At 62.2% G+C, this 26,826-nt stretch overlaps 2 protein-coding genes across 6 annotated transcripts; both read right to left on the bottom strand.

Annotated features, from left to right (window-relative positions):
- Positions 1–1,700: 1,700 nt before the first annotated feature.
- On the bottom strand, positions 1,701–22,491 carry ATP8B2 (ATPase phospholipid transporting 8B2). 4 transcript variants are annotated; one of them, XM_047840154.1, is made up of 28 exons: positions 22,353–22,491; positions 19,303–19,370; positions 17,264–17,322; positions 16,830–16,943; positions 16,615–16,713; positions 16,333–16,394; positions 16,162–16,234; positions 15,790–15,860; positions 15,481–15,560; positions 14,495–14,653; positions 14,234–14,322; positions 12,510–12,706; positions 10,202–10,410; positions 9,510–9,553; positions 9,066–9,231; positions 8,755–8,943; positions 8,465–8,580; positions 8,217–8,381; positions 8,004–8,115; positions 7,799–7,904; positions 7,564–7,708; positions 7,181–7,364; positions 6,846–7,069; positions 6,394–6,477; positions 5,891–6,136; positions 5,626–5,764; positions 3,526–3,656; positions 1,701–3,339 (listed from the first exon to the last, which is right to left on the bottom strand). In XM_047840154.1, the coding sequence occupies exons 2-28, from the start codon at positions 19,331–19,333 to the stop codon at positions 3,073–3,075; spliced, it is 3,561 nt and encodes a 1,186-aa protein (XP_047696110.1). In that variant the 5' UTR covers positions 19,334–19,370; positions 22,353–22,491; the 3' UTR covers positions 1,701–3,072. The 4 variants fall into 4 exon arrangements, with proteins under 4 accessions (XP_047696110.1, XP_047696111.1, XP_047696112.1 ...); XM_047840155.1 differs by lacking the exon at positions 22,353–22,491 and adding an exon at positions 19,555–19,693; XM_047840156.1 differs by lacking the exon at positions 22,353–22,491 and adding an exon at positions 19,468–19,486.
- A 166-nt stretch (positions 22,492–22,657) lies between these two features.
- Positions 22,658–26,566, bottom strand: AQP10 (aquaporin 10). Of its 2 annotated transcripts, XM_047840157.1 has the most exons (7): positions 26,172–26,566; positions 25,652–25,805; positions 25,179–25,305; positions 24,517–24,654; positions 24,293–24,411; positions 23,826–24,043; positions 22,658–23,380 (listed from the first exon to the last, which is right to left on the bottom strand). In XM_047840157.1, exons 1-7 carry the CDS (start codon positions 26,237–26,239, stop codon positions 23,227–23,229), a joined length of 978 nt encoding a protein of 325 aa, XP_047696113.1. In that variant the 5' UTR covers positions 26,240–26,566; the 3' UTR covers positions 22,658–23,226. The 2 variants fall into 2 exon arrangements, with proteins under 2 accessions (XP_047696113.1, XP_047696114.1); XM_047840158.1 differs by lacking the exon at positions 26,172–26,566 and having other exon boundaries at positions 25,652–25,942.
- Positions 26,567–26,826: the final 260 nt, after the last annotated feature.

The raw sequence follows: 26,826 nt of genomic DNA on the forward strand, positions 1-26,826 counted from the left end.
CAAAGAGCAGAAGATCTCCCAGAGCAGCCAGGGGGCAGTGATGACCGTGGCCAACAAAGCCAGATGCAAGTATGAGACCGCAAGCAAGATCAGACCTGGAAATGTCCGCTGGACAGCCGCCGAGGGTCGAAGGTGACCCTAGTGAAAGCATTTAGGGGGTGGGAGATGGGCGAGGGCCGGGGAGTGGGGCGGGGGGGGGGGGGGACATTGGGCTGAGCTCAGGGAAACAGGTGAAGGGAAGGTCAGGACAGGCAGAGCGGCCCCTCCAGGGGTGGGCAGCTGAGGCAGGGTGGCGGAGGGAAGGGGCGGAGGAAAGAGGTGAAATCCCAGTAGCCAGAGGGGCCTGCTGGATGGGGGCCGTGCCCTGTTCTGCCCGCGGAGCAGGGGACTGTGGCCTGGGATCTGGCAGGAGAGCGAGTGAGCGGCAGAGGTCAGAGGCCATCTGTATGCAGGGAAAGGACAGCTGAGCCCCAGGCTGCAATCTGGGGACACGGCTCCAGGCACTTGGGGTGCCCGTGGGAGCGTGGCGCCCTCAGACCCATCTGCCGAGTCCGGGTGGGCAGGCAGGAGAGCGGTGGCAACAGGGACATGTGCCCAGGTCCACAGCGTGTGCAAGGAAGCGGGAAGTCAAGGGGGAGCAGTGGGGGCCTGGCGCCAGGCGCCTCATATGGTTCACAGGGTGGAAGGGGTGTCGGGTGGCCGTGACAGCAGCTGGTCCCCACGTGCACCTGGGGAGCAGGGGGAGACAGTCCCTCCATGGTTGAGCAGGACCTCCTCTCCCCTCCCGTCCCCCCCAAACCCACAGCATGGGAGGGTCTGGCTCAGGCGGGGGTGGGGCTGGGGGCGTCGCCAGAAGGGTGACCCAGACAAGGAAGCCGGGAGCCCAGCCAGCCTCGATGGATTAAGGCCTGTTTCCCTGTCCTGGGGGGGTGGGGGGGTGGTTGCCGGAGGCTCAGGGTTCTGGAAGGACCCAGGGAGAGGCTGCAGGCAGGTGCCAGCGTGTGTGCAGGGCCCTGTGGGGGCCACACCACCCTAGACGATTTCTCCTCAAGGAGAAAAGCGATCTGCTCCCCACTCCCCCCTCCAGCCCGTTAGCAAAGAAAAAGAGGAAGATTGTCACTCGTGACAGAAGGCTGGTTAGGTCACAGGGGAAGGGGGGGACGGGAGGGGCGCCACTTGGCCCCCAGGGATCCAGGGCCTCCCCCACCCCCCCTGCCCTGCAGGAAAGCTCACTTTATCTGCTGACCTCAAATTCCTGCCCCTGCCAGGACCACAGGAGACTGGAGGGCCAGGCCAGTGGGAAAGGCTCCGACTAGGGGCTAAAAAAAAGCAACTCACACTGTTTACCTGTTTCTTTCCCCACCCACTTGGCATGTGTTAGGAAGGTGCGGTTGGCTTCTGTTTGGAAAAGCAAATGGTTCAAGGCCCTAAGCACCCAGCCATTGGCCGCACACACAGTCCCCGAGGTCTGCCCACCTTCTAGCTGACACATGGTCCCAGAAGCCTGCAGAGGGCACCTAGGACCCACCACCAGCCCTCCTCACCAGCCCCCCCCCCCCCCCGCCGGCAGCCCCCACCACCAGCCCCCACCCCGCGGCCCTCCCCATAGCCCCCACCCACTCAACTCCTCTAAGAAAGCTGGCCTTTACTTTACCACCAGCCTTGATGAAACATTAGAAAACACACAAATGACACACGTCTCAGAAATTGGAATTTTATAAAAAGGCATTTTTTCTCTTATGTCCATAAAATGATAGAATTCTTGCAAGTATAGAAATGTGTCATAAATTATACAGAATGTTCCTTAATTACAGCTCAATGCAACTTGGTACTTTCCTCCCTCCCTGAAAAACGAGAGAGAACCAAAAAAATAATATATATATAACTGTATATATATATATATATATATATATTTATATATATATTTATATAATATAGACAAACCAAATACGAAAAAAAATCATTTCCTCTTTGGTATAAAAATCAGACTCTCACCTTGAGAGACACACAGACAGACATGATGTTGGGTTTGTAAACTGTGCGGCCAGAAGGGACCCCTGCCCTTTCCCCCCTGCCCAGTGCACCTCCCGGGAGGCGCCCACATCGAGTGTGAGAGTTGCACACCCCTTCCAGCCACACGCCATCCCTCAGCACCGCCCCCCCCCCCCCCACTGCCAAGACTGAACTGGTACCAAGCAGCCCAGGAGAAGCCTGATGGGCGGTGTGGACGGTGGGGAGGAAGGACTGGCGCCTGGGCCCCCCTCCTGCGGGCTGCTGGCGGGAGGGGTGGGACCCCTTGTTTACCAGAGGGAGGAGCGTGGACCCCGCTGCACGGCTGGGTGCGGGTGCAGGAAAATGCCGGAGGAGGAGGAAGGGAAGACAGGACTCTGCAGGGAACCCAAACCCACATTTAAAGAAATCTTTGCTTTTAGGACATCTTACACCCAGCTTGACGTCACTGAGAAGGACAGGCCACCCTCCCAAGGCCCCAGCCCAATACCAGCAGGACTCAGGACCCAGGAAGGGATGTGTGTTCGGGGAGGGGTAGCACTTCACTCTCAAGGTGAGGAAGGAGACTCCGATGGGACCAGATCCTCCTCTGTGCTCCACCAGCCCCAAGGGCCCACCAGCAGCCGGAGGCCCGGGCAGGGGTCCCACCCCAGCCACCCCGTGCAGCCCGGTGGCTGGGGGGGGGGGGGGGAGGGACCCTCCTGTGGACCAGCCCCCTCTCCTACAACATAAAAGTCGCTCAGAGGCCCCCTCCACTTGCCAAATAAAAAAGACAAAATGGAACCAGACACAAACACAAATCAAGGAGAGACGCACACGACGTGAGGGGCACGCGGGCCCCAGCAGGTCCCTGGCTTCCCGGCGATACATTCTCGTGTAATTCAGGAACAGGGGCTCTCGGCCCCTGGGGTGGGGGTCGGAGGGAGTAAAAAAATACAGAGATTTGAGCCTCCCCACGGGCCCCGGGCAGCGCAGGGGCGGACCCAACCTCGGGCCCTTCTGTTTTTGGTTCCGCGTCTGAGCCCCGTCTGGGCCGGAATCCGCAGGGAGGGGGGGGGGGCGTCACCCCTTCAGGGGCTTGTCGGGGGGGCTGCCCGGGCTGTCGCTCCTCTTCCTGCGCAGGCTCTCGATCCAGCCGGAGCCGGAGCGCGTGGCGAAGCCGGCCAGCCCCAGGGAGCTGAGCCGCATGTTCTTGCCGGACATGATGAGCTCCCCGAAGCCCTCCTGGTGGGCGAAGGCGTAGCCCGAGCGGCGGGAGCTGGTGCGGCCGGGCCTCCGCGTGCAGCGGTGCTGGGCCCTCTTCTTCCTCACCAGCTGGCTATAGCGCACCTGGGGGGGGGTGGCGAGGGGCCGGGTCGGGGGCGGACTCCTCGGGGAGGGGGCCCGGAGCGCCCAGGACAGAGTGGGGGAGGGGGGGATCTCTCGGGACCACCACGCGGCCCGGAGTGCGGGCACTCGAGCCCGGGGACTTTCTGACACGGGGTCCCACCCCCAAGGAGACAGCCGGGCGCTCACCGTGTCAGAGAGATCGGGCTTCAGGCTCAGCTTGAGGAAGCGAAAGGCGACCACAGGCAGGATGCAGACGACCGTGGTGAGCGCGATGGTCAGCCACACGGTGGGCTGGGCCAGGCTGCTCTGGGCATTGCCTGCGGACGTGGGGGGCCACAGGCAGACGAGGGGCAGCCCGCGTCAGCTCCCGAGCCGTCCCCGCCGCCCAAACGTGTTTCCGCAGAACCTCGGACCTCTACCGGACGCCTCTGCTGCCGTCTCACGGCCCCCCTGCACCCCCACCCCTACTCCCTGCTCCAGGGCCTCCCGGCTCAGGAGATGCCACCACCCGCTCAGCTACTCCAAAAGCTCCGAGTCAACCCTGACTCCTCCCTCGGACGCCCCGTCCACCTGGGAAGGAGGCCGCAGCCGCCTGCCGCCCTCACGCCCTCACTCAGATGGTCACCAGAGCCTTGCTAACTGGTCCCATCTCCGCCCTTGCCCTCTGTCATCCACGAACCAGTAAGAGCCGCCCTTCAAAGCACCATCAGGTCTCTGACGCTTCCCCGCCCCTAACCCTCCAGTGACCTCCTGCCATATTTCAATTATAATTCAAACTCCTGACCCTGAACTAGAAGGCCTTAACGATCTGGACCCATTCTTACCCCCTGACACACATAGCCAGGTCCTGCCCGCCAGCCTCCCCTCTGCAGCGGGGACCCCTGGGGAAGCCCCCTCCCTTCCGGCTTCCTCGTCCTGGCTCTCTCCCCCCAGCTCTGCCCCCCCTTTATTCACATTTTTCTGTGCCAGTGTCCCTTCTCCAAGGTCTTCCCTGACCGTCCCTGTCCCTCTCCACCCTCTTATGGTTTTCATAAAACTTACTACTTCTAGATGTTTTATCTGTTGATGTGTAAGCTCTTGTGTCTCTCACTGAAACCATGAGAGAAATCCTGAAATCCAGAAATCTCACTGAAATCCATGAGAGAAAGGATGTTGCCTGTTTCTGTCAATTCCTACAGCAGGTGCTGACTAGATGCCCCCGGGACAGACAAAATCCCCAGCACCTGGGAGAGTGGGAGGCATACAGCAGGTGCTGACTGGATATCCCTGGACAGACAGACAGACCCCCACCACCAGGAAGAGTGGGAAGCATATAGCAGGGGCTGACTGGATGCCCCTGGGACAGACAGACAGACCTCCAGCACCCACAACAGCAGGAGACATACAGCAGGTGCTGACTAGATGCCCCTTGGACAGACAAGAGCCCCAGCACCTGGGAGAGGGGGAGGCACACAGCGGGTGCTGACTGGATGTCCCCGGACGGACAGACGGACAGACCCCCGACACCTGGGAGAGGGGGAGGCACACAGCGGGTGCCACTGGCCACCACACTGCTGTTTCTTTTTTTTTTTTTTTTTTTTTTTAAATTTTTTTTTTTTTTTTTTTTTCAACGTTTATTTATTTTTGGGACAGAGAGAGACAGAGCATGAACGGGGGAGGGGCAGAGAGAGAGGGAGACACAGAATCGGAAACAGGCTCCAGGCTCTGAGCCATCAGCCCAGAGCCCGACGCGGGGCTCAAACTCACGGACCGTGAGATCGTGACCTGGCTGAAGTCGGACGCTTAACCGACTGCGCCACCCAGGCGCCCCTCACACTGCTGTTTCTACAGTAACCCTTTGACACCACGCCCCTCTCTTTCCTCACAAAAACAACAGAAAAAAGCTCTTGGTAAGTCAGAAGCACGTCTGACAGCCTGACGATCCATCCGACACCTGGATGTCCTACCTTTCCAGCCATTTCCGCTTCTGGCATTCCGGCCTAGGATCAGAACCCACAGCCCGGGCTCCGCTCTACCCACAGCAGCCTCCTCCGTGGGGCTGCCCCTGACCACCCCATGCAGTCGTCTCGCTGACCTGGAGGTCGGCCCCTGCTTGACCCTGACCTCCCTCTGAGCCTGACCCCGCGCGGCCTGGTGGGACCACTCCTCACTGTCACGCCCTCTGAGGGCCAGGCCTGCGTCGGAGACGCCTCGCAGAGCGCCTCGCACACAGGAGCTGGACAGATGCCCCATTAGTCTGGAACAGCCGGCCCCCCCCGGACTCCGACAGCAGCCCTGGGGACTCACCCACGAACCGGAACTGGTTCGGGAACATGCGGAAGAGCCCATCACTGTGCATGGCGAAGAGAATGGCGAAGTAGACCGCCAGGCTGCCCCAGATGAAGAAGTGGTTGATGGCCGTCCAGTAGCCCGTGTCCAGCCCGATCTGCGGCAAGCAGCAGTCACAGGCAGGCAGAGCCTGCCCCCGGGCCCCTCCCCGCCCAGGGCAAGCCCCCAGGTGGGAGCGGGAGCGGGGGCGGGGGTGGGGGCGGGTCCCGGGTCCCCTCCCCACCTGCACGCTCACGACGATGACCAGCGAGGTGGCCACGGTGACTGCGAAAGACTGATAGTCGGCCAGTTGGGCACCGTCATCCCGCGCGGCCTCGGCAAACACCCCGTAGGGGAGGAAGAACACGAGCACGGATGCGTAGATGCCCTGCGCGATGCAGATAAAGAACTCCCGCTTGTTGAAGAGGAGGTTGAGCTGGCCCGGCTCGTATAGCTTAGGGTACTCCATGCTCCGCTGCTCGGGGACGTCCTGCAGGGCAGGCCCGGGAGGCCTTAGGACGGGCGAGGGCACAGCGCGCCTCGGCCCCGCCCTTCCAAATTCTTCGCCCGAGAAACTCCACCTCGAGCCAGCTGTCCCCCGCCCGTCTTCGTCCAGCACCCCAGGGGGTCACAGGCCACTGCGGCCAAGCGCGAGAGCCGCCTCCCAAGGCACCACAGGCAGTGGGGACACGCGCCGCCATCCGCGCAGTCCCTCCCCACCCCGCTGGATCCCCCGGCCCCCCTGACCTGGTCGAAGACCCCCATAGCTAGGACCGGAAGGGAGGTGTACACGATGTTGTAGAGCGTGATGAAATATTGGTCGTAGACGGTCTGCAGAGAGAGCAGAGGGCAAGAGAGGCGTGAACAGTAGTCTCTCTTCAGCACAGATCAGGCAGAAACAGGATGCTGAGCGGCACGCGGCGCCCATGGAATTTTCTGGAACCTGTCTCTATTCCCTCGACAAACGTTGGTTTTTGTTTTGTTTTAAGTAGGCTCCACACCCAATGGCGGGGGGGGGCTTGAACTCACAACCCCGAGATCAAGGGTCGAGTGCTCCGGCTGAGCTGGAGCCAGCCGGACCCCCCCTGGACAACCAGACGTGAGCCAGACAACAGCTGGGCCCTAGGGGGACTGACCGACGGACAGGATGGAAGGCCCGTGCCCCGAGGAGCTCAGACAGGTGAGCAGCAGGCCCCTACCTGGGCTGAGAAACCACAGAAGAAGCCAAACCAGAAGTGGACCATGGTGAAGGCGAAGTTCTTGTAGAAGAAGTAGCAGAGGAACTTGCACATGCGCAGGTAGGACCAGCGCCCGTGCACCAGCAGGAGGCGCTGCAGGAACTTGAACTGGGAGAAGGAGTAGTCGGAGGCCAGCACCGCCTGGATGCCCTCCTGTCCGCTGATGCCCACGCCAATGTGGGCCGCTGCGGGGACGAGTGGGGACGGGGTGGGGGGCAGAGGCCACACGTTCAGAGTCCCCGTAACAGCGGACCGCCCCCCCCCCGCCCCCACCCCGTTTACACATCCACACTCACTTTTGATCATGCTGACGTCGTTGGCTCCGTCCCCAATGGCGAGGGTCACGGCCTTCTTGTGCTTCTTAACCAGCTCCACCACCTGTGCCTTCTGCAAAGGGGTCACGCGGCAGCAGATGACGGCCTTGCAGGCACAGGCCGTCTCCAGGAACTCCAGCTCCATGTCTGCCTCCAATGCGTGCGCCTGCAACACAGAGCCTGAGAGAACACCGTCCTCCCCGGGGGACCGGGAGCCACTCCTCCCAGCCCATAAAGGCCATGGCCCTGCGGTGAGGTCAGGGGCGTGACCACAAGGGACAAGGGGAGACAAAGCAGGCGCAGCAGCCGTGCGGGGAGAAGCGCTCTCTGGGAAGGCCTCCCCCACGATGCACGGGGGCGCTCACCAGGCTGTGCCCGTTGATGACCAGGGCGTACTCCCCAGCGACAGCCTCCAGGACAGAAGAGAGCTTGGAGGAAGGACGTTTCTCCTGGCAGGTGAAGCCGTTCCCCACGGTGTGGGGTGAGTCCATCATCTTCTCCCGGGCTTTCCTGGGGGGTCGAAACGCAGCTGTGGGCTTCCGGGACCGGGGCAGGGCCTTGGAAGTGGGGGACATCTGCCTGCCACGGGCCTCCGGCTACCTGAGCTCCTCCCGCACTTCCAGAACAGTGTGGCCGGTGACGACGAACACCTCCGTCACATCGTCCGTCAGCATCTTGCAGGAATAGCCGATGTTCACAGCCGTCTCTACCAACGGAGAGGCCAACGAGGTCAGCACCCTGTCCGGCCTGAGGTCTGACTCGCGACAGGCCCGGTGCTCCCGACGTAGTTTCCTATGCCTCTCACCTTGCTTGTCCCCGGTCAGCACCCAGATCTTGATGTTGGCCAGCGTCAGGAGGGCAATGGTCTCCGGAACCCCTTGCTGCAGCCTGTCCTCGATGGCCGTCGCACCCAGCAGCTGCAAATCCCACAAGGGGCCCTGACGGGACAGTCCCAGGCACGAGCCCTCCCCGACGCCCCACCCGGCACTCCCCCCCCGGCCCACGCGGCAGCCCGTACCATCATGTCGCTCTCAACCTCCTCGTACACGCTGGCCAGCCTGTCCTCCCGGCTGTCCTGGGCCAGGCTGGCTTGGAGCCGTCGCTGGGCCCACTCCTCATAGTACTCTTCATCTAGGTCCTTGTAGGCCAGAACCAGGGTCCTCAGCCCTTCCCCTGCGTACTCCTGGGGACGGAGCCAAGGTCACCCTGGCCCCGCCCCTCCTAGCACACTGAGTTCAGAACCGAGGCCCTGCTCCCCACACCTACGTTCAGGTGGTCAGTGGTGGTGTTGAGCAGCTCCTGGGTGGAAGGGTGGAGCCTGTCCAGCAGGATGGTGTCAGCCCCTTTGCAGTAGAGTCGGATCCTCCCCTCTGGGTTCCGCACTGTGATCCCCACAGGAGGAGAAAGTCCCAGACTCAGGCAGGCAGAGACCCCCAACCTCAGCACAAGAACAAGGACCACCCAGCACACCTTACCCAGTCTAGGCCAGGACGCTGCCCCGCATGCCCCCACCAGTCCACTCCCGGCCTCACCGACGACCCCCGTCCCGGCCTCACCTATGACCGACATCCGCTTGCGGATATTGTTGAAGTCCAGGATGGCCAGCAGCTGGTAGGTGACGGCGGTGCCCATCTCGTGGACAGTGATGGTTTTGGGGGTGCGAGAGCGGAACACGAAACCGAAGTTCCTGGCCGCGGTGACCAGGGCCCCCTCATCCGGGGACTGGGCTTTGTAGTACAGCTCTCCTGAGTGGGCGGGAAGGACACACACGCTGCGAGTGGCCACCCGGAGCCGCACGTCCCGCCAGGACACCCCTGCCTGGCCGCGCCCCAGGACACACTCGAGGCTCCGAGTCGGCCCGACTCACCCTCGTTCTTCTCTTCCGACATGACGGTATGACACAGGGAGAGGAGCCGGAAGAACTCATGGGTGTGGGGGTCCCCCATCTTGACGGCCTCCAAGAGGGTGGGGTCCCAAAATAGGAACTTCTTGTCAGCCAGGGGATTGAAGGAGAAGTCGACGGGCTGTGGTCTCTGCAGAGGAAAGGGGGCAGCGAGCAGAGGCTGGGGGCCAGGCTGCATCTGGGGGGGCTGCCCCCACCCTGTCTCCTGCCCAGAGGATCCAGATGCTACCCACTGTGAACCCCCAAAACCCTCACTTCTGCGACCAGTTCTCCCCGCAAACACCCGTTTCTCCAAGCAGCTTCCGCTTCTTGACCAGAGAACGCACCCCACTATCTACACCCGCCGCTACGGGTCAGGCGACGTATATTTAATCGGCACGGAGAGTAACCCTGGAGCCTGGACCTTACCTCTCCCAATTCAGCTTTGTGTCCCAGGACATCAAACACGTCCCCTACACACTCCGGGACAGAAGGAGAGACGCGGTCAGAGCTCTCTCAGAGCAGCAGAGAAGCCGGCACAGAATCCTCACGGCGTCGGGGACCCTCAACCCCAAACCCTGAGCCAACTAACACAGATTCGCACCCCTGACTCCAGGCACCCGGGCCTGAGGGTCACGGCCCCCGAGCCCCCCATCCCTGACCCCACCCGCTCTCCTGCCAGGGCTCCCCGGTCCCCGCAGGTGCTGGTCACCCTACAGGCCTAACAACAGACCAAGCCCCACACGCCAGCCGCGGGCCCGAGCCAGTACAGAAAGCAGAGAGGGGCTCACTGTAAGAGCCAGGTCCCACACACCCTGTCCCCAGCCACCCCGTGGCTCGGCCGCCCCGAAGACACAGTCACATTCCAGAGACTCACAAGGGCCCTGAGCAGCAGCACGGGGAGCCGCACGGACGCCCAGCGTCTCGGGCTTCACCTCAAGCAGCCGGGGAGCCCCCTCCTGCCTGGGGCCAAGACCGGGGAGAGGGCATCCGCAGAGGGCAGGGGAGGGGCTCCGCGGCCGTGTCCTGACCGGGGGTGCCAAGCGCACGCTCTCCTGGCCCCCCAGACCCAGCAGGACGGAAGCGGGACGGGGGCCCCAGGCCCTCGCCGCGCGCCCTACCGTAGCTGCGGCCGCGGACGGAGCACTTGTGGAAGACCATGACGTTCTGGGTGAGCGTGCCCGTCTTGTCGGAGAAGACGTACTCCACCTGGCCCAGCTCCTCGTTCAGGGTGGTGGTGCGGGCCTCGGCGGGCGTCTGCTTCTTCACGCAGAACATCTTCCTGTCCCAGTTGATGAAGTAGCTGTGGCCCAGGCGGATGACCTCCACGCTGCAAGGGGCGCGGGGGCAGGGCACGAGGCTCAGGCAGGAGGCCGAGGAGGCCCCCACCCACAGGGGCCTTCGCCGCAAGCCCCCCGCCTGGGGACGGACAGACGGACGGACGGACGGACGGACGGAGTGGATGCCTGGGCGGGAAGGGCAAGGACGGCCCCCGACCCCGACCCTCCGGTGCTCTCCGGACAAGAAGGTGCACGGGGCCTGGGCAGGCAGGACACACAGTGCAGGCAGACAGAGAGGGACCGCGGACCCGGCTCTCGGCGAGGGCGAGCTCTTACCTCGGCGCTAGTAACACAGAGCCCGTGCGGAGAAAACGAGAAAAAGTGTGTGAGGAAAGAAGAGAAGACGGACAGACAGACAGGAGCGCCCTGGCGCTCGCTGCCCACGGCGAGCCCTCTCCTTCCGCCCGGCTCAGGCCTCCGGCTCTCGAGAGGGCGCAGGGCGGCCGCAGATGCCCACTCCGTGTGGGGAAACGACGCCGAGCGACAGGGCGCGTTCCACATCCCAGGGTCCTCCCCGTCCTCTTGCCTGCAGGGCGCTGCCTTCGGGGTACGGACTGCCAGCGCCCCAGGGAGGCGGCCGTCGGGCCAGCACACATCGGGGCGCGGGGCGCACCCGGAACCCTGCTTCTGGCCCGACCGAGGCTGGACCAGGACCCAGTTACCCGGCAAACGCGCAGCTGGCTGGAGGGGTCTTCTCGGCCTTCTCCCCACCGAGCGGGTCGCGCCCCCCAACACACCCTGGAGCCTGACTCAGCAAGAGGCTTTCTCAGGCTGCAGCCAGGGGCACTGGATCCGAAACCCAGACGGCAAGCCCAGAGATGGGGGAGAGTCAGATTGCAAACGAGAAAGCATTTCAGCAGAGACGAGGAACCAGCGATGGCAGCAAAGCACACACGGTCCACGTGAGGGCTCACAGGAACCCCCTTCGAAAGTTTATTTTCCGGTCTAGTGTCTCCTGTCAACGGAGTATCAAGGCGTCCCTACAAAGAAGGTGGAACCGGACTGTTCCTGTTTTACATGTGGCCACACCGCCACTCAAGGACCTAGAAAAGCCCCCACTCGACCCCCCAGGGCGCGTCTTCTCCCACTGCCGTGGGGGGGGGGGGGGGCGAGGGAGGACTACCTGGGGGAGCCTGTGAACCAGACACGGCACGTGGGAAGAGTCCCGAGCACCCGGAAAGTATTTCCTTCCCAGCGTCTCTAGTCCCCTTGTCTTAAGCGCAAGGCTTGGAGAACAAAGGGAAACTTCCTCCTTCCTCTCTTCCTACTCCTTCCTCCCCGGCGGGTCCCTGTCAACATTCTCTTCACCTCAAACACCCTAGAGATCTGCTACGTTCAGGTCCGGCTGCTGGCCACCGACAGCCAGCGCTTCCCGAAGCATTCCTCGGATCCGCTGTAAAGAATCTTCCGATGGTTCACTACGTACGCAGTCTACCGGCACAGAGCCAACACCCTCCGGGGCGAGGACCGAGACCCTGGGCCCCAGGCTGCCCTCTCACCGCGGCTGAACTGTGGCCACTCCCCGGTCCAACCCGCATGCCTCCCCGCTCGGGCTCCACCTTCCCTCGGCCTAGCCGCCTCCTCAGACGTGTCCCGACCCACTGCCCAGCGAGCGACGCCCTGCCCACTCCTGTGGGACTCTGTGCCTCCCACACGGCATCGCGGCGGGAGGGCGGCATCTCCCCTGCCCCCAGCCGCCCTGGAGGGCACCCACGGCTGCGCCCCATGCCGGCCTGCACGTAGACTGACTCCGCGGCACTTGCTCCCGTCAGGGTTCAGATGGCTCCCTCCCCAGACCGACACTCGGAAGGAGGCCCGTTCCTAACACGTCTCTGGAGGCGGCACAGTACAAAGGTGGTGTGCAAACGACACGTGCCCAAGAAATCCACACAGATCTTGCTCTGACACGGTCCAAAGTGCCAGGAAGCCGCGTGAGGTTTGCTCCACGCGCAGAGGATCAGAGGGCAAGAAGCTCGAGGCACAAACAGCAGGTTTGGGTTCCTCCCCCAAAGGGCTCACCTTCACAGAAACGTTTGCCCCGGGAGCCACCTGGGCTGCCCGGCAGACTCCAGGGCACAGCAGTGCGTACCTGACGTAGAGCGATATGGGCACGACGGTGTTGAGGATGATGATGTAGGACCAGAAGGAGAGGAAGCCAGAGAAGAAGGCACTGTCCACCGCCTCGTCCCAGGGCAAGTAGACCTGGAAACGCGTCCCGACCTCGTGCTCCCAGATGGCATTGCCGATGGCCAGGATCACCCCCATGCAGACCAGGAATCCAAAAATCTGGCGACAAATGAGAAGCAGAGGCTAGGCTGCTACTTAGGAACCCTCCGAAATCAAGCACCTCCCTGAAGGTCACCACTCCTATGTCCACACCCTCAAAAGCTCAGACATCTTTAAAATGGCGGCATGCTCCAGCGGGAAGCGGCCAGAACCGGTGACTATCACGCGGCCTCTCCCCGAACATCTTGCTTAACTGTATGATGGGGAAGCCCCAACAGCCGCGCAGCTCCCCAGTCTGCCACCACGGAACCTTCCGAGATGGCGAGAACGGGTGTGAGCAACCTGCTCCCAACGTAACGAGGCAGTCTGGTGGAAACCAACCATTTACTTGGGCTAATTAGGCTTCCACAAGCCAACAAAAACGTCCAGTTTCTGTGATGTTCGCTATCTCGTACGGAGTACCAAAAAGCTTTTTCAATCAGGGAAGCAAACGGTGTCTTCACAGATGCAGATTACCGTGAATAGAAAATCTTCTAAAGATTGTAAAAAATTCTTTTGAACGTCTGAATCTGGGGAGTGCCTGGGCGGCTCAGTCAGTTAAGTACCCGACGCTTGATTTCAGCTCAGGTCATGGTCTCATGGTTCATGGGATTGAGCCCCACATTGGACTCTGTGCTGACAGCATGGGGTCTGTTTGGGATTCTCTCTCTCTCTCTCTCTCTCTCTCTCTCTCTGCCCTTCTCTCTCTCTCTCTCTCTCTCTCTCTCTCTCTGCCCTTCTCTCTCTCTCTCTCTCTCTCTCTCTAAATAAACAAATAAACATCTAAAAAAAATAAAAATGTAAATCTCGGAGTCCCTGAAAAAGGATCATAAAAAAGTTTCAGTGGCCAGAAGAAAAAACTGACACCACTGTATTTCCAAAGCAGCATCCACTGACAGGAGCCACCCAGGTGCCCAAGGACCGCCAGGGGGCGATGAGAGCCTTCGTGCGACAGAATGAACCACGCTCCCAGAGGCTGGGTCTCCACAGACCCTCTGAGGCCAGAGCAGAACCTGGCCCACCGGAACTTGGCCCAGCCTTCGCAGGCTGGCAGGAGGGCAGGGGCTCCAGAAGGGGAGGAGAGCCCAGCAAGGAGCTCAAGTTTATAGCCAGACAAGACGAGAATTCAGGAAGTGCCAAAAACTAAAACAGAAACTTTTCCTTTGGAGTCCTCCACTCTTAGAAGTCGGGGAAAAGGCCTAAAGGAACTTTTTCTTTCCCCTCCCTCCCCACCCCACGGAGGCCTCCCTGTCCCTCTGGAAAAGCAAACAGAAGGTCACAAGCTGCACAAAGTTACCACCGTGACTGGAACCCAGAGAGGGGAAGACGTGATTTACTCCCTTCAAGTTCTTGATTCACACACCTTCCTACGGGTTTTTTAAACAACATCCTCCAAGCCTGAAGGGGGCCCGAAATCAACACTGCCCGTGAGTGGCTGACCTGCCGGTGGCTTTAAGACCCAAACCTAAAGCTCCACTGCTGACCAGGCAGGCCAGGCGGGAGCACCGGCCCGGGCACCGGAGGCCAGGGGCCTGTGTGAGGACTCACCCAGAGCACCAGGGTGTTCATTAGGCGATCGATACTCGTTCTCTTGAACTTCGTCCTGCCGCTGTTCTGCATCAGCTTAGTGTCAGGACCTAGGAAGCAGTGGCAGGGGCTGCGGAACGAACAGCCCATCTGCCCCTGGGCTCCTGCCCGTGGACCCCGACTACAGCACGGGAGTGGAGGAGACGGAGGCGCCCCCCACGTGCCTGAGGGCAGCCGAGGCTCCCCCCTTACTCTTCTTCCCCCGCACCCCAGGAGGCTCACCTGCGAAGACCACCAGGCCGAAGCACCACTCGGTGTTACGCAGCACGCAGCCCCGCAGGAGCATGTTCTGGTTGCTCAGCGGGAACTTGCTCTCCTTCCAGTAAAGGGCCCCACTGAACTTGTCCAGCTTGTTGTTCGGAGGCTCGCAGACCACCTCACCTGAGCGGAACGCAGAGCACCGTCACCGCCGGCGCCGTCCACAGCCTGACGGCGAGGCGGCCGGCGGCCAGACAGGTACCGCCACACACGGCCGGGAGCACGCGGACCCGGGCAACTTTGGGGGAGGAATGAACGGAGATCGAAAGTCACAGACCCTCGGGCCCAGCGGTCCCACTCTGGGGACTGTGTCCTACGGCAAGCACGGCACAGGCCACAAGTTTACCGAAGCATTCTTTGAGCGGCAAAAAACTAGAAACAACTGAACAGTCGAGGGGCAGTTGAATACAATACGACACGTCAATGGCGCAACTTGACGCAGTTGCTACATCGAGGTACGTTTCTATAAATAACGGTAACACAGAGACGACGAATTTAATAGCTGAAACAAAGGCAGGGCGTAGAGATCTGGGTACAGTAGGATCCCACTGCTCTGTGCTCACGGTTGCGTGAACACAGACAAAGCGCGGACGGATACAGTGTGCCTAAGGAGGGTGGAGCTGGTGGTTTTTCCTTATACCCACTACGGCTCCTCTTGTTAGAAGGACTACATATCATCATTTGGAGCTGAATGAGAAGAAGAAGAAACTGAATTTCTCTCAACATACACAGCCAGGAGGGAGCTATCAGCCCTGAGGACCCCCGGAAATGGCCATGAACTCGAGAGCCGCCTGGCATCCAGACCCCCCCCCCCCCCCCCCCCGCCGACCACTACTGCGACAAAGACAAGTCCCGGGAGCTGCAGCACAGCAAAAAGGAGAAGGTGCAGGTGAAACCTCAAAACCCAACCCACGTCCTCCACCTGAAGGCCGCTCCCCCAAATCACTCACCGTCAAACTTGGCGAGCCTGCTGATGTCCCCCAGCTCCGAGGTGACCGGAATAGCCTGCCGCACTTTCATGTTGGTCTCTCTGGAAGGAAAGCATCCCTGAGTCCTGGTTCTCTTCCCTTCCCCCACATTCCACCTGGGGGCACCTGACCTCAGGGCATCACCCTCCTCCACATTACTGAGTGGCTCAAAGCCTTCGACCCCTGAAGTTTCCAAAGGGTATAGATCCCAGACCTGGGAACCTCTTCCAAAACACAAGCCTCCTACCCTTAAGGAGACAGAAGATGTGTGACACCAGGTGTCCGACTTACCCATCAAGCTCCGCTGTCTCGATGTAACACAGACCGTGGGGCTCACTGCTGGAAAGGAGGAGGAGATCCGCCTGGAGAGAAAGCCTGGTGAGGAGCCTGAAGACCATCCTGCATCACAACGCACGCTTCCCTGGTCCCTCCCTTCCCTCAGTGTTCTGGGTTTGCTTAGTCCCAAGCATGAATGGCCAGAAAGGAGTCAGGCCCAGGTGTGCTAAGAGGACAAGAAGCTTCCCACTCAAGGAAGTTTCCTTCCATAGGTGTTTAAGAGGCAGTAGTAAACCATGAAAGACTCGCTTCTTTCTGCCAAAAAAAAACCAAAAACAAAACCAAAGGGAAGAGCCTCGTAGGCCTAGAGGGGCACCTATCCCTTACCGCCACAAACTGGTTATTTTCTAGTTTGATGATATCGCCAACACGGACGTTCATCCACTGCTCTTGCTGGAGGCTGAAGCAGTGACCAGACAGAGCAGAGAGGTCAGGAGCTAGAGGAAGTCCCGGGGGACCCTTCCTCCCGAGGGCCCTCGGTGTCCAGCAGGCACTCACCTTCCATCGATCAGCACTTGAGACTGCCGGTTATTCACCTGGTTGTCACTCTTGTGGCGGAACTGAAGACGAGACAACGGAGACAGTGAGACACCGCCCCCGCCTTCGGGGACCGAGATGACTGCGGGATGCAGAGACGCTGCCTCCACCTTGTGTGCACCTGTCCACAGATCTACCCCCTCCCTGGCTCCGTCCCTGTCCCTGGCCAAGATACCAAGGACGTGGAGGACAGTGAGGTGGAAGTGGAGGCGAGGAAGGGGCACGGGGACAGGAGCGACTCACGTAATCGTCGGTGGCATCTTTCACAGCTGTGATGGCAAGGACAAGGACCAAAGGCACAATGGTGGTGAACCAGGACAGGGAAGACACCTGCGGAATCAACTACAAGGGCAAGAGGGCTCTGAGGCCCCATCCACGCCAGTGCTCCCGCCCGACCTCTCTCCCCCTGACTTTACTCGGCTTCACGAGCTGCAGAGGGTCGGCTACAGGACACTCACCTGCAGAATGAGAAGGAACAGGAAGTAGGTATTGGCCACTTCCTGGAACTGCTCGAAGAGGTTGACAGGCAGGAAGGTGAGAATGTTGTACTTGGAGGTCTTGATGCAGTTACTCTACGGCAGAAGATGACAAGGCGGCTTCTCACCGTGACCCAGGACCAGAGGGGGGCTGCACCCTCCACCTGCACTTCCCAAACCTCTGCCCCCAGAAGCCAGCCACCACAGGTGTGGGAGGAGGAGAGGGCAGAGACCAGGGCGTCTCACGGGCTGCACGTGCCCCCCTGCGCTGACAGGCGGAGGAGCGAGAAGTTAGGTTCAGCGGTCGCGGGTGGAGAGGTGCCAGGAGGCTGCCTGCCCCCCACCCCCCACCCCAGGCCTTTGCCCTCCTGCGCGCGGGAGGGGAGCAGGAGGGGAGCAGGCGGCTACTCACTTACCGCGTACTGGAACTTCTCGTTGTACTCTCGGTCGTTGGCTCGCGCCCTCCTCTCTTCTTCTGCAACAGAGTGACGCGGCACTCAGCGGGGGCTACCGGCCGCCTCGTCAGGGCCTTCCACTGAGGGCCCGTGGCTCTTTCCACAGTACACAGTTTGAGGGAGTCGATCCCACGCCTGAGGTGTCACTCAATTCTTCCCTCTGGTCCCTGTCACCACCAGCCTGGCCACAGGGCTCTGCGGGCATTTGTTCCCAGGACAAGACAGCCTCTCCCTCTCCCTTCCTCACCGACAGCAGCAAGGCTGCTAGGGGCACTCAGGTCCCCTCCCCCGTCCCTTTAATTAACACCTTAGGCTTTATGGCCTCAGGAATCCCCAGAGAAATAGCAGCTGAAGACAAAAAGCATCCTTCTCCTGGGAGCACCGCCCCCCCACCCCCCCAGATCCAGCCACGGTGGCCCTGCTCCTATGCTCCTAACCTGCCGGGGGGGGGGGGGGGGGGGGGAACAGCAAGACAGGGTCACCGTGCTCTACAACCGCTCTGCCTCTGCGGCAGCATCCCGGCCCACGGTCCCACGTGTGTACCCCCTCCAGGAGCCTCTGCTTGTCACATGTCACCAGCAGCGCCTTCTGACTGGCCCACAATGACATCACCTTATTTCAAAGCTCCTCTTCAAGTAGGAGAAGGGGGGTCAGGGATACGGGTCATGCAGACCAAGACAGGGACGAAGGAGGCAGGAACTGGATGTACTCTGAAGGGCTGTTCCTGAACTGTAACCCTTCCTGTGCCATCCGCACTTAAACAACACAGTTGCCACTAACCAAGTGACAACTGAGCAACACCTATGTGGAGCATCCCCCAACCTGGGGCTGCAGGCAGCACGTTTGGGTCCCGGAACACGGGGGCGCCCAGTGAAGGGCTCCCCAGCCCACCTCTGTCCCAAGGGCCAGAGGCTGAGAAGAGGGGGGGTGTCTTGGGGCAGTAAACACCGCATCCTCCCCGGGCTGGAGCCAAAGGCAGCATTCCAGAGCCTGCCCCTCCCCTCTCCTCCCCTCACCCCTCCGAGCCCGCCTGCAGCAAAGCCTCAGACCACAGCATCCTCTGCCCACTCAGCGGTCCGTCCCGTCCCCGTCCCCGTCCCCACGGGGACACTTCACTCCCAGGAACTGCCGCAGCGCAGAGGGGGCCCCTCGGGCGGAGACTCCTGCCAGGGTGCGGCAGGGACCTCGGGGTCTGGAACGGAGAAGCCCAGGAAAGGCTGGGGGCACCGAACGGGAGGGCGCAGAGGGGAAGCACGGCTCGGGCGGCCGCCAGGCGCAGCTCCCGTTACCTGTCCCCCAAGAGGGCTTCTTTCTGCTCCAGGAGGGGGGCGCCCCGGCCCGGGCCCACTTCTCGGGCATCTCCTTGGGGACCGTCATGATCCCGGTTTGAACGGGGGCAGAGCGGGCAGTCTGTCGGTCTGTCCTCGGCCTCAGCAGCGCCGACGCGGCGGCCCCCCCGGCAGGCGCAGGAGCCCCGGCCGCCGGGCGCGCGCCCCACCTGCAGCCCCGGCCATCCCCGCGACCGCCGCCGCCCCCAGGCCCGGCCGCCCGCGCGCCCCGGCTCCGCCCCCCGCCCGCAGGGCAGCGCCTGCCAGCGCCGCGTAGGCGATGCCTCCGAGCCCCGCCCCCGGGGGGGGGGCCCTCCCCGCCAGTGTCGTCCGGGCAACCGCTTTCCTCCCGCCCCCGCCCGCAGGAAAACCCGGCGGGAGGGGGCGCCGAGGGAGCGATGCGCTGACAAGATGGGAACACAGCTCCCCAGGCCCAAGACGAAGCCTCCCGAGACGAGGGGCAGGTGCCCCCGCGACCCCGCTAGGAGCGCCCGGCTCCGGCATGCAGGGGAAGAATTCGCGCCCCTCGGCGCCCCCCCCTCCAGGATGGGCGGGGCTGTGAGCCACCCTCCTTCACACCCAGCCAGTGGTCCCTGTTCCCTTTGCTCCCTGAGCCACGGTAACACCCAATCCCCACGATCCCGCGGTCCCCCCCCCCCCCGGCCGTCTTACCTGGGGGGCGCTTTTTTGCACACAGCGCCATTTCACCCAGCAAGGTCCCAGCAATCCCATGGGAGACCCTGCAGGAAGGTGACACACGCGTGAGGTCAAAAAGCCGGGGTACCTCTTTATTCCCCTCTTCACACTCCTCGGAAGGTTCCCTCCCCCATCTCTGACCTTCCCCCACTGCCTCCCCCAGGCCTCGGCCCTGGAAGGGGGTGTGCGCGCCGTCAGGACTGACGCCTAACAGAAGCCAAGACCTACAGGGAAAGGAAGTGGCCACACAGGAGGGCACAGCTCCCCGGAGACCCATCCCAGGGGAACGGACACCGGGTGCCCTCCGCGTGCCCTCGGGGTGGCCGTGCTCACTGGAAAGCAGAATTTCTACCAAGGGTGGGGCCGAGGGAGCCCGGGCCAGGAAACACCTGGCAGAGCCTCAGGAAACGGGCCGCAGCTCCGCCCTGCTCAAAATTTACACCCCCCAGCCCCCACCATTGGGGCCTCCATTCTCACCTCCAGTGCTCACACCTCCCAGCCCATTCTCACCTCCTCCAGTGCTCACACCCCCAGCCCATTCTCACCTCCTCTAGGGCTCACACCCCCCCCCAGCCTATTCTCATCTCTAGTGCTCACCCCCCAGCCTATTCTCACCTCTAGTGCTCACCCCCCCCAGCCCATTCTCACCTCCTCTAGGGCTCACACCCCCCCCAGCCTATTCTCATCTCTAGTGCTCACCCCCCAGCCTATTCTCACCTCTAGTGCTCACCCCCCCAGCCCATTCTCACCTCCTCTAGTGCTCACCCCCACCCCATTCTCACCTCCTCCAGTGCTCACAACCCCCCCTTCTCACCTCCTCTAGTGCTCACACACCCCCAGCCCATTCTCACCTCTAGTGCTCACCCCCCAGCCCATTCTCACCTCCTCTAGTGTTCACACCCCCCAGCTTATTCTCACCTCCTCCAAGGACCTCACCCTAGAGGCATGGCCTTCACTTCCTGAACACAGCCCCCAAGCCACTTCCTCTCAGTGTGGGTCAGCTGCCCTTTTGGGCCAGCAGCAGGGCCTTGCCAACCCCGGTGGGGAGTTGCCCTCTGTTGCCCCCACAAGTCCAGCCCAGTCGGGGTGGCAGGAGACGCACGCTCCGGGAGCATCAGTCACACAGCCCCTTGCTTCCTTCCATCTTCCCACGTCCCTCCCTTCACCTATAGAAGTAAAAGGCCTGACCTATAAGGCACGGTCACAGAGCCTCATCCCTATCCCCAGCATGACCCACAGGAAACTGCCGGCCGGGCTCCAGGCACTCTTGTGACCCCTGCCTCTGTCTGGATAAAAATCCCCCCCCCCCCCCCCCGATTCGTTCCCCTGACTCCAGTCTCCTGTGCACAGCCTGCCTGCCTGTCAACCCGAAAAGATACTAATTGCCTGTCTGCCCAACCTCTGTAATTACAGACTCAGGCCACAGCCGGGGGCCCACACCGCCCTCCGTCCCTTCACTAACCCTGACTCCCTATCTGAGCCCCAGATCAGGCAGAAATCCTCCCAGACCCTCCCTAAAACCAGCCTCCAAGGATGCCTGGCCCGGGAGGAAAAACCTCATCCTCGGTTCAGGGATGCCAAGCCCTCCTCCAGGGGCCTTGGCCAGGGTCTCCACCCAGTCTGGAGTATGAGTCACAGCAGGGTGGGGTGTGGACGGAGAGGGTAAAGGGGAGGATGGAAGGGTGGGCACCACAAGCTGCAGCCCCACCCTCGGCAAGGGAGGCAGTCAAGAAACACCACCGGCCTGAAGATGTGGGTTTGGGACCCTACGAAGGAATTAATAAAGGAACCACACACCCTTTTAGGAGTCAGGAAACTGCACGTGGAGCAGAAAAGTTGTTTTACGCCTCAGACCCTGGGAGGAACCAAAGTGAGACTTGGTCCCAGACCTCGTCCTGGAGGGGGGTGGGGGGGGGCCGGAGGGGCGGGCTCATAGGGAGAGAACAGCAGTGGCGACCTGGAACAAGGACCCTCTCACTCCTCCCAAGCCTCACACAGCCTGGATTTCCTGAACCATCAGGCGCACGGGCCACGTCGTCCTGCCTGTCGCCCTGCCCCAGCCCCCTCTGCAGCCACATTTGGGATAAAAATAGCCAGTTCTGGGAAGAAGGCAAGATCCATGGAGGAACACGGCTGCTCCTGCGGGACTGTTCCCTGCTGCCTTCCAGCCCAAACCCTGAGAGGCTGAGCCCTTCCTTCCGAGGAGGCAGGCAGGTCAGGGGGAACAGAAGGAAGAGGAATCCTAGACCCCCGGCGACCCTGCCACCTTACATCGCCAAGAACACAAGCCCGGACGGGGCCCCCAGCTCCTAATCCCCAGGGCCCCTCGCCCCGGCACCCCTGGCAGTCCGTACGCACAGAGACCTCCTCCACCCGCAGAAGACCAGCCCGAAACCCCTTCTCAGGGCGCGCAGACCCTCGGCCCGGGGTTACTGCGCCATGCCCCCGCCCTTAAGCACCCCACCCTCCGCCGGGCGCCCAGCTCCCGGGCCCCCCATCCTCCGCCGGGAGCACGCACCCCGGACCCCCAACCCCCGGGCCCCCCATCCTCCGCAGAGCGCATGGCCCCCGGACCCCCAGCCCCCCCACCCTCCGCCAGGCGCATGGCCCCCAGCCCCCCAGCCCCAGGTCTCCGGACCCCCATCCTCTGCCAGACACACGGCCCCCGGACCCCCAGCCCCAGGTCTCCGGACCCCCATCCTTCGCCAGACACACGGCCCCCGGACCCCCAGCCCCAGGCCCCCCATCCTCTGCCAGGCGCACGGCCCCCGGACCCCCATCCTCTGCCAGGCGCACGGCCCCCGGACCCCCAGGTCTCCGGACCCCTATCCTTCGCCTGACGCACGGCCCCCGGACCCCCAGCCCCAGGCCGCCGGACCCCCATCCTCCGCCAGGCGCACGGCCCCCGGACCCCCCAGCCCCAGGCCGCCGGACCCCCATCCTCCGCCGGGCGCACAGCCCCCGGACCCCCGAGCCCCAGGCACCCACACCCTCGCCCCCGCGACGCCCCGCCCGCCCCGCCTCACCTCTCAGCGCGCCGCGCCCGGCGCCCGCCCCGGCCGCCCGGTGCTGCCCATGCCGGGGGCTGCGGCGGGGGGCGCTCGGCTCGGCTCCCCGCGGGCTCCCGCCCCCAGCTGCAGCCCCGCTCCCCAGGGGCTCGGCCCGCTACTTTGTGTCAGTTTCGGCCACGGCGGGGCGGAAGTGACGGAGGCGGTGGCAGAGGCGGGGGGCGGGAGGGGGTTTTGGGGAGGGGGGAGGGGTGGAGAGGCGGAGCCGCCATCTTTATGCGGGGCGGCGGAGGGGTCTTAGGCCTTCCGAGGCCGTGGCCCCCACCCCAAAAAGCCGAGTCAGCCGGGGATAGAGAGCCGGGACGTTTTTATTCGGAGGAGAGGGGGCCGGGGGCGCGTGGCGGGGCAGCGAGGACCCTCCCCCCAGCGCGCGCCCCCCGGGCCGGGGCCCGCACCCCTCTCCGGGAAGGACGGCCGGAGCGCCTGGGCATTGGGCCGTGCCTCAGTTTCCCCCCTTGCGCCCCCTCCCCATGTGGGGGAAGCCGCCCCGCGAGGGCAGCGCGGCCGCGCCGAGGTTCTGGGGCCGGGAGCCCGGGAGGGGGCCGAGCTCCGCGGGAAGCGCCCCCCCCCTGGCCTCCCCCAGGCCTCCCCGGGCGCACCCTCTGGCGGCCGCTTTGAGGCACTGTGTCCGCGGAGGCCCCCAGGGTCCGAAGACCTGCCGGGGTGTGGAGGGCAGCAGGGGCCTGGCCCTCCCAGTTTGGGAGGAAGCCGTCCTCTGGCCACCGTCCCGGATCTGCGGCCCCACTTCCGTGTCCACAAGCGAGGCGAGGGCTCCGTGTCGGGATCGGAGCTCACGCTGCGGCAACAGGGCAGAGGCAGGAGTTTCCAGGCCTCAGGCTGTATGTTGGGCAAACTCTAGATCCTGAGCCGACTCTGACTTCTCCTCGGGGTGGTGGAGAGCCACCAGCAGCTGGTACGTGGCCGTGCCAAGAGTCGCCCCCACCAGAGGGGCCACCACAGGCACCCACCACCAGCCGTTACCAGCACTGCAAGAGAGGGACATAAGGAAGGCTTCAGGAGGAGTCCTCTAGCCTCTCCCTGAAGGACCAGGGGCGGTAACAAGAGAACCTCCCTAAAGCAGCCCCAGGGGGGATGGACGCCGGGAAGACCAAGTCTTGGCAACCAAGCACAGCGGTTAGAGAGGAGACCCCAGGAGAGCTTGGTCCAGCCTCTTGCCTCAGGGAATTATCTGAATATACCCATCTTGTGATGCGGTCACAATGCCAAAAGGTAACAGGACAGACGTGCCTGAGAACACAGCCTCTACTGTTTCCGCAGAAAGGGTAGAGAAGAGAAGAAGGGGTGAGGGAGAAAAGGAGAAGCAGGACTTAGATGAGGGGCATTGTCCTGAGTCCGCGAGGACTAGGGAGGAGGAGAGAGCTGGGGACCCAGACTCAGAGGTATCAGGGGAGGGGCGAGGCTGTCTCTCACCTGAAGACTTCAGGGCCCCAGCCAGCCACGTAGGTGAAAAGCCGTGGGCCCAGGTCCCGGGCAGGGTTGAGTGGGAACCCACAGTTGGCACCCAGGGATAGCCCGATGGCCAGGATCAGCAGCCCCACAGCCACAGGCTCCAGACCTGCAGGCACTCCCTTGTTCCGTGTGTCCAGGATGGCCAGGATCCCCACAATCAGGATCCCCGTGCCCAGCACCTTGGAGTCCACAGAGGCAGAGGGGCCCCCATAAGCTGTCAGATGACCCAGCTGCCCCTTCTCTCCCAAGAACCCTAGGCCACCACCTCACGTCCTCTGACTTTGTCCAACGCAGGCAACTGGGGTGGGGGTGCTACAAAAACAGACTCAACCCCATATCCCACCCAGAGCCCGAACAATAAGTAGTCTGGGAGCCCAGGGGACAAGGGCAAAGACTGGGGCCTTCCCAGGTCTCCCCCTCACACCTACCTGATCCAGGAAGCCATTGTTCAGGGACAGGTAAGGGGCAGGATAGGTGGCAAAGATGGAGGCTGTCTCCTTGGGGCCAGTCACCGTCAGGTTCCCACCTGTATAGTTCTGTAGGGCATCTGCAGGAGGCAGGGGAGGCTCAGGACTTCCATCTTTGTCCATTCAAAACCATTGCAAGGCAGTCCCGGCCACACCCAGACGGCCCCGACCCTGGACCCTGTTACCGTAGTAGACGGCATAGGTGGCTCCAGAGGCACAGAAAGCAGATAGAAGCTGCACCAAGCAGTAAACGGGGAACTTGGCCCAGGGGAGGCGTCCCAGCAGGCACATGGCCAGGGAGAAGGCTGGGTTCAGGTGGGCCCCTTCAAGGATCGGGAAGAGAAAACCAGCATCCATTAGGTGTGGCCTCCTGGTGCTCACCAGGTCCCGCTGCTGTTGTGTCACAACTCTCAAGGCAGATGTTACTTGTCCCCACCGGGTGAGCGGCTCAGCTCTGAGACATTCTGCAGCTTGCTGAGCTCACACGGTAAAGCCCAGGGTCTGCCCGCTCTTTCTACTACGTGTTTGTGTCTTGTGATGGGGCTCAAGGCAGACACACTGGCCACTGGCACAGCATGTGTCTGGGGCGCAAGAAGGTGAGGCCCCGGGGCAAGATGACACCGAGGCCTTCAGGCGGGGGACACAAGAAGACAGACTTACCCTAAAGCCTTGCCACAGCTCCCTGCCTAGGTGAGTGGAGGAGAGAGACACGGAGGGGAGGGGCTGGCCCGGGCCAAGGCATATCTGGGTCCAGGGCACTAGTCAAGCTCAAGGAGACAAGTCCATGAGTCACCGTCACCACACACTCACACATGCACTGCACGTGGCCAGACCCCACCCTCCTCACCTGAAACGTTACCACCCACGTAGATGGCTATGGTCACGGCCAGAGAGCCAGCCAGAAACATGGTGAAGAAGTTGCCTTTCGTTTCTCCACTGGTGACAGCCTGGGCTCCAGCCCCCTGGGTGAGCAACTGGTGGGGAGAGGGAAGATGAGGAGCAGAGGACCAGGCATGGGGAGCCTGGAAGCCTGGAGCAAGGCTGGGAAGGGGAGCAGCTGAGAGAGAGAGGGCACCAAAGTAACAGGGGGGGGGCGGTCAGCAAGAAAGGGGGAGGAACAATAGAGGGAGAGGAAATAGAGGAGCTGTGGGGGAGGAGTGAAGACTGGGAAGGGAGAGATGGACGGGGGCTGGAACCGAAGGGACAAGGGCAGGGACAGAAATGATGCATGGTTGAATGAAGTGAGACACCAGGATGAAGAGATAAAGGCAGAAACGTTCGCCCTCCTCCCCTCTTTCCTTCCCCCGTTACCCGGCCTACCATGAGCACAAATACACCCAGAAACTCTGCCAGGCACTGCCGGGCCAGGTGGCTGCGGATCCGGAGCCGGCCCTTGACGTCGGCCAAGGGCTGGCTATGCAACATGGTGGGGACGCCTGGTCTCTGGCTGCTGCCACACAACCACAACCACTGCCTGCCAGGGAGCGGGGGAATGATAAGGGAAAGACTTTAAAACCAATTAGCGCGGCGCCTGAACAGCAATGTCTGCACACGTGTGTAGGCTAGCGAACGTAGAGATAGTAGAGATAACAGGAGAATGTCCAAGGGCCGGCTCTTGGACCAGAGCCTGGAGTTTGCCCAGGCTGTGTCTCTTCCATCTGTCATCCCCGTTCCTCCCAGGAGTAGCCCCCTCCTGTGCCGATGGGTCGGAGGAAGTATCCTGTGCCAGCCCTTGGCCTCAGCAACCTGCTCCCGCCCCGCCCCTGGTGATCTGGAGAGCCTCAGGACTCGCCAAGGCCGCGCAGCTACTTAAGGGAGACGTCTGAATTCAGATCCAGACCTTCTGACTCTCCGTCCCCTGTTGCACAATGTCACTCGTGTGGAACATGAAGCTTTCCCCCCAACCATTTGGATGCTTGCAGAACGCCACGGGCATCCAGAGAGGCTGGGCTGAAGACCGGAGACTGCAGAAAGAAAACCCGCTCATGCGATGCTTGCGCTTCCCTCATGCGGAGTCCCACCTCGGTTAGAGTGCCCTCGCTCTGCCTTGGCTCCAGACGAGTGCTTCACACTCGCACCGAGCCCCACCTCCCTTTCTCTGGATGCTTGTCACCCCCAGATTCCGCCTAACACACAGCAACTTCCTGGTTCTTATTGCAAACCTCCAGTTAGGTTCATTCAACTAGGAGTCAAATTCTAGACGCTGGAGAAGCGGCGGTAAGCAAATACATTGCCCGCTCTTCTAGAGCTTATGTGCCGGTAGGTGGAAACACATACATTTACAAAATCCCGTATATAGTTCATGAGGTTCTCGAGCACTGGGCCACGGGCTCTGGCACAGTCCTGGGCACATCCGTTCACGATACTCCTTTACTAGGTTTCGTGGGTAAAATGCTCTACCCGGATGCCCTGTTTGGGACCAATGCACCCATTTCCCAGCTGCTGGGAATATCAGATGCTGATTGCACACAGCTGCTTCCCTCATGGCAATGCCT

This window comes from Prionailurus viverrinus, chromosome F1, assembly GCF_022837055.1.
Source record: "Prionailurus viverrinus isolate Anna chromosome F1, UM_Priviv_1.0, whole genome shotgun sequence".
Taxonomy (NCBI): Eukaryota; Metazoa; Chordata; class Mammalia; order Carnivora; family Felidae; genus Prionailurus; species Prionailurus viverrinus.

Bases quoted from the DNA above. Each gene is read 5' to 3' on its own strand.
- ATP8B2 (XM_047840153.1), bottom strand. From the start codon at position 18,679: ATGACGGTCCCCAAGGAGATGCCCGAGAAGTGGGCCCGGGCCGGGGCG. The intron at 16,714-16,829 runs GTGAGTGTCCTG...TTGCCCTTGTAG, and splicing joins TGTTCCTTCTCATTCTGCAG to TTGATTCCGCAGGTGTCTTC. The intron at 8,581-8,754 runs GTGAGGCCGGGA...TGGGGATCACAG, and splicing joins CAAGCGGATGTCGGTCATAG to TGCGGAACCCAGAGGGGAGG.
- AQP10 (XM_047840157.1), bottom strand. From the start codon at position 26,239: ATGGTTGGGGGGAAAGCTTCATGTTCCACACGAGTGACATTGTGCAAC. The intron at 25,306-25,651 runs GTAGGCCGGGTA...TCTCCCCACCAG, and splicing joins TGGGTGTATTTGTGCTCATG to TTGCTCACCCAGGGGGCTGG. The intron at 24,655-25,178 runs GTGAGGAGGGTG...CGATCCTTGAAG, and splicing joins CGTGGGTGGTAACGTTTCAG to GGGCCCACCTGAACCCAGCC.